Here is a 6,330-nt window from a genome sequence, read left to right on the forward strand (position 1 = left end):
GCCTGTTGTATATATATATATATATATGTGTGTGTGTGTGTGTGTGTGTGTGTGTGTGTGTGTGTGTGTTTGTGTGTATGTGTTTGTTCCCCATCCCTGTAACTTAGCAGTTCGGCAAAAGACCAACAGAATAAGTACTAGGCTTACAAAGAATAAGTCCTAAGCTTGATTTCTTTGACTAAAAACTTTTTAAGGCAGTGCTCCAGCATGACCACAGTCAAATGGCTGAAACAAGTAAAAGAAAAGAATATATATATCGTTGTTGAACTCATTCGAAATAGCAGCCCAATGCCCCTCAAATTATATCCTATTGTCTCTTTAAAAAAATGTAAGATACTTTGGAAAAGATAGCCTTAAATAGCCTTAGATATACTGTTTCAATAAAAAGTTGAAAGCTCATGGCTGAAATACTTATGATCACAAGTCTACTCGGTCGAGGCTGACCTGGGGTTAAATAACAACAACAACATCAAAAGTGGTCATGTGACCAGTCCTTATGTTTTATTTCTGTAGAGTTAAGCAAATTTGAAATAAAATACCTCTCCCCAGATAGGATGGTGGTCTACTGCAAGAAGCATCTTGTAAAATGAACTGAACACAGTGTTACCCATAATGCAACAACATAAGCTAATGAGGGTGACTTTGCATGGTCACTGGCCTGCTAAATGTAGCAACCAAACCTCCCTCAATACATATCCTACTATTTAAAATAATGCAAGCAATAAAGGACACATTAGATAATATATTTCTACACACAGTAAGTCTGAATGAAAAAAAAACAAGATGGTCAATATGAGAAAATTTGTCACAGAGAGCTTTTTTCAAGTACTGAAGAATATTAAGGCCAGGAGTTATTTTAATGGCTAATGAAGGAAGTTTTGGAGAAAGAGACAAATGGCTTGATCTTAGCTGCACAGGATCAAGAAATCAGAACAAGATACATCAGGAAGAATACAGAGAGGAGACAGTTGCACATGTGCTCTCTGAATGTAAAATGCTTGCTTCAAGGATTTATAAGAACTAGAGACAAGATAAAGTTGCTACAACCTTACATTAATGAATCTGTAAAAAAAAATAGGGGATTTGGACATGTTGGAAATGGTATGACCATAAAACAGAATGTGTCTTTGAAAATGACCAGGTAAAGGTACTGTGGTAGGAATATTGACAGAATCCCTAATGCCAACTTACTGCCTAAGAATTAAAGGTAAAAAAAGTAAAGGTTACCTTCTCGAGTCATGCTGACTCCTCTCCTAAGGGTCAGTTTTCTGGTTTCCATGGCATATAAATTCTTCCCCTGGACAGGACACCAGTCCATTACAAGATTACTCACTTTTGGCTGCTGAGTGGACTGAAGTAACACAAATGAAGCATTTTGCTCAAAAATACACAATGCACCACCAATCCAGGGATTGAAACCGCAATCTTACGACCGTGAATCCAACACCCTAACCCCTAAGCCACATGCCTCCACCTACCTTGGAATTGAACCTGAATCTCTGTGTTCAAACATAAAAGTAACTAAAAACCAAAACAGGATTTTGTTAGGGATTGGTGACATCAGCAAGTAACTAGCCATTCAGATCTCTGGTAGAAGTATAAAGAACTCGTTCTTATCAGTGGTTTGGCTGACCAGCGAAAACACAGTAGACCCAGCAGATGTTTAACTCATTAATATCCCCATTGTAAACAGACCATTAAGTACATATAGTTTCTCTGATAACTAACTAATGGTCATAATACAGTTAAAATCAACTAACTGCACGAACCTATGCCACTCATTGGAATGTAATAACTATCACAGTCTACTATCTCTGCTGACACAGACATACATTCGTCATGGACACACATAAACTGATTCACCTGGCTGCATGTCTTTTCACGTTGCTGTAGCCTGTTGTTACAGTACTATGGTGTATGGTAATTCAAACAGATGACAAAAGCATTCCTCGCCAGATATTGTCATACACAAGAAAGAGGAAAGTGTGTTGCTTAACTGGTGTTGCTTACCTGTTTGATACAAGAGTGTTAGAAAAAGGACTTGGGAAAATAGATAGATATCAAAACTTAAAATACCATTAGTTAATCTTTCAGCTATAGGCACAAGACCTGAAATTTGTGGGGAGGGGATAGTCAGTTACATCGTCCCAGTACACAACTTGTACTTATTTTATCGATCTCAGCAGAATTTAAACTCAGAACATGAAGGCGGATGAAATAATGCTAAGCATTTCATCCAGCATGCTAATGATTCTGCCAGCTCCTCTAAAAAAAGTAGACCAGCCTTAACAACAACAGCAACAGCAGAAGCAACAACAAGCTTGCCAAAGTAGTTGAAAATAAAGACATTATTGTTCTTTGAAATTTAGTATCCAAACTGAATATGCTATTCAGACCAACAGACCAGATATTGTGGTAAAAAAATGACATTGACTAAATATATCTACACATAGATATGTGAATCGCAACTGACTGCAACATCTCTGTGAAAACATTTGAAAAGTTAAGTAAATTTTAGAATTTTTGAATTTGAAGTCTCAAAAAATGTGGCATCTTAGGCCAACAACTTTACTGCCTTCCATTTGAAGACAGTACCAAATGGCACTTTTAAACACATCTATTCACCATGCAGGAATAACTACAGTTGCCACAGCTGCAGTGAAAACTTCTACATACTGAGTCCTCCATACAGAGGGTTTTCACAGTAATTGGATCTTTCACAAGAATGCACACCATACTAAAGAAACTACACCTTCCACAAAAATGCATATTTAAGTGCAGATGCCCCAGTCTGGTCTGATGAAATCTGAAGCAATATCCAAAGTTCAGACACTAATAAAATATGAAAGTGATGTATCCATTCACCATTGTCCAAAGTTTGACCTTCAAGAATAGTTTTCTTTCCTTTCTAAGAGTGCCAGCCCCATTACACCTATCCTCCTCCTGGTTTCTAGCTATCTGGAGATCTGACCATAACTAAGTCTGGTTGAGTCCAGTTGTCTAAATACCTTAGCTTAGATTACTTTGCATAACTTTAAAATATCTCCTAAAATTATATTCCTTTAAAACAGCAACATTATCTTGCCATATTAGATACACCACTTGTAATGTTTGTTTATCTATGTCCATTCTTTGTTTAATATATAGCATTCATCTTTTATTTTCTAGATTAAATTTTTTTTTTAAATTGTAGTTTTTGTAATATTTGTTGTCAGAGTAAAATCTGAAATATTTATTAAAAAACCTGAAATTATTGAACATCTGATGAGCAATGCTTTCTGATTTTGCTTTCAAAATTGGGAAACTTAATTAGTCTCATTAAGCATGCTGTTCTTTCAAACAATCTTGTATGTCAAAATTTTTCAAGAATGTCTGAAAGCCATACTTTGCTTACCTTCACAATACTCAATGGCAGATTTATGTATGGATCAATAACAGCCATGGTCCAGGGACCCCAAGCTTGGGTGGCAGAGTTTCCTTAAGCATTCCTTAAGCATTAAGACAGAGAAGCCTAAAGCTTGAAATTAAAAATTTTTTAAATATATTTACAGTAATCAAATAAATAATTTGTAATGTTTTAATTACTTATTTAATTTTTTTAATCAAATAGAATTTTTTAAAAATTGCCGAGCTCACTTTCAATTTGTTGGGCCTTTTTAAATTTAAAAAGTCCTTAAATTCAACCGAGTCCCTCTGAATCTACTAAGGCTCTTTTAAGTTTGGGGTCTCTTCAAACTGTTTGGGGCCCCTTCATTTAATTGGGCCTTTGTGTGTTTTGAATTAGCAAAATCATTGGGACCCTCAAAGGCTATTTACCCAGGGGCCTCCATGGGTTTAAGTCCACCCCTCACAATAATCCGTTTTCCTTCCCTTATAAGTATTTGACACTCTGTCTAAAAGACTATAAACCAGTATTTTTTAAAACTTTTTTCTTTGGTTTTTTATTATTATTATTATTATTTTCTTTACAGGAAGATTGTAGCCCGTTGTTGCCAAATTTCTTCCAGTTTATGACAGTCATGGCCTTTTACATATTCCTCAAAGAAAACATTGATGTGGTTGTATTGGAAGTTGGCATTGGTGGTGAAAATGACTGTACGAATATAATTCGAAACCCTATTGCTTGTGGCATCACACATCTTGACATCGATCATATAGACTATCTTGGAGACACCTTGGAAAAAATTGCCTGGCACAAAGCAGGTATATTCAAGGTAAGTTTGAAATCATCAAATCATTTATGTATGTGTGTATGTATCTTCACACATATGTATTTGTGTGCATTCATATATGTGTACAGGCATGGTGGCTGTGTGGTAAGAAGCTTCTTTCCCTACAACATAGTTCTGGGTTCAGTCCCATGTGTGGCACCATGGATAGGTGTCTTCTGCTATTTGCTCAGGTTGAATAAATCCTTGTGAGTGGATTTGGTAAACAAAAACTGAAGGAGGCCTGTGAGTGCATGTGTGTGCGAGTGTCAGTGTCATTGTGTGTGTGTGTGTGTGTGTGTCTTTGTATCTATGTTTGTCCCACACTTCATAACTGGTGTTGGTATGTTTACATCCTCTATAACATTAGTGGTTCAGCAAAAGAGTCTAATAGAATGAGTACCAGGTATAAAAAAAAATTGTAGTGGGGTTGATTCAATCAATTAAAAATTCTTAAGTGCAGTGCTCTAGCATGGCCGCAGTCTAATGACTGAAACATGCAAAAACAAATGTTAAATCTGGTTCATGGGTGCTGTGGAGAATGATGTAACAAAGTTGCAGAGAACAAACAAGGGATTCATTAAGAGTTATGTCCCTTGGCCCCAAAGTACATTAGGATGGTTGTAACGTTGTAACAATCTGGAGGATGAAAATATATGCAGGTTGGGGTGTATTAAAGGGGTTTAATGTGTGTAGGTTTGTTTGGGGTGGGAGAGGTGTTTGGCAAGCACCCAATCAATTAACCGTGTGTATGATGCATATGTGTATGTTTCCATTTGTGTATATTTTGGTTAAAGACTACTGGTTTCTCAGATTGTGACAGCCAGTGGTAGAGAGCCCAATTCATATAGTCATGGTGAGACCCATAGGTAAGATAATATATATATAGGTATATATATATATATATATATATATGTGTGCAGGAGTGGCCATAGGCGCAGGAGTGGCCATAGGCGCAGGAGTGGCTGTGTGGTAAGTAGCTTGCTTACCAACCACATGGTTCCAGGTTCAGTCCCACTGTGTGGAACCTTGGGCACGTGTATTCTACTATAGCCTTGGGCCGACCAAAGCCTTGTGAGTGGATTTGGTAGACGGAAACTGAAAGAAACCCATCGTATATATGTATATATATATATATATATATGTGTGTGTGTGTCTGTGTTTGTCCCCTCAACATCGCTTCACAACCGATGCTGGTGTGTTTACGTCCCCATAACTTAGTAGTTTGGCAAAAGAGACCAATAGAATAAGTACTAGGCGTCCAAAGAATAAATCCTGGGGTCGATTTGCTCGACTAAAGGCGGTGCTCCAGCATGGCCACAGTCAAATGACTGAAACAAGTAAAAGAGAGAGTATATGTCTGTATGCGTTAGAGGTTAAGCAACCATCTAAGGGATAGAAAATATCCAATATACTACTGGGTGTATACCTACGTATTTATATCCAAGTGCTTACTGTTGCAAAGCGATATCACAATTGAATACTAGGTATGGGTGGGGGTAAATCAGAAATTTACCCAGGATTTATAAGGCAAATAAGACAATGGAGAGGATAAACAATAGACAAACATCAGCCTGTAAACATTCAATTTATTAATTGATTACAATCATATGCGTAGGTGATCCAAATAAGCAAATGAAATGAGCAAATAAATAACTAAATAAATATATAAATAAAAATAAACGAATAAGAATTAAATGAGTGTATTTGCTTATTTCATTCGTTCATTTGGATCACCTACACATATGATTGTAATCAATTGATAAGTAGATATAATGAATGTTTACAGGTTGATGTTTGTCGATTGCTTATCCTCTCCATTTTCTTATTTGCCTTATATATATATATATATATATATATATAAACAATATATGAGTGTATGCATATATATGTACATGTATGTATATACATTCATCTACATGTACATATAGATACATAACTGGGTACATGACGTGGCAAAAGAACAAGGACAAAATGGTAAACAAGGTGCAACAAACAAGCAGGCCACATAGAAACATCCCCTTCATCAGCTGCCACCATTAAAACTCCGGCGTTTCGAAGAATTAAGGCAGTACGCATCGTTAAAATGGTTCTTCCCACGAACACAAATTAAATTGTTTTT

General features: G+C 36.4%; 1 protein-coding gene across 2 annotated transcripts in view; it reads left to right on the forward strand.

Moving 5' to 3' along the window:
- The window catches only part of LOC106873025 (folylpolyglutamate synthase, mitochondrial), a 43,615-nt gene that overhangs the window by 19,719 nt on the left and 17,566 nt on the right, over nucleotides 1–6,330 (forward strand). For both annotated transcript variants that reach the window (XM_052972957.1, XM_014920225.2), the window contains exon 4: nucleotides 3,972–4,214. In XM_052972957.1, coding sequence (XP_052828917.1) covers nucleotides 4,011–4,214 — 204 coding nt within the window. In that variant the 5' untranslated portion in view covers nucleotides 3,972–4,010. The remainder of the gene's footprint in view (nucleotides 1–3,971; nucleotides 4,215–6,330) is intronic.

Source organism: Octopus bimaculoides, chromosome 1 (assembly GCF_001194135.2).
Source record: "Octopus bimaculoides isolate UCB-OBI-ISO-001 chromosome 1, ASM119413v2, whole genome shotgun sequence".
Lineage (NCBI taxonomy): Eukaryota > Metazoa > Mollusca > Cephalopoda > Octopoda > Octopodidae > Octopus > Octopus bimaculoides.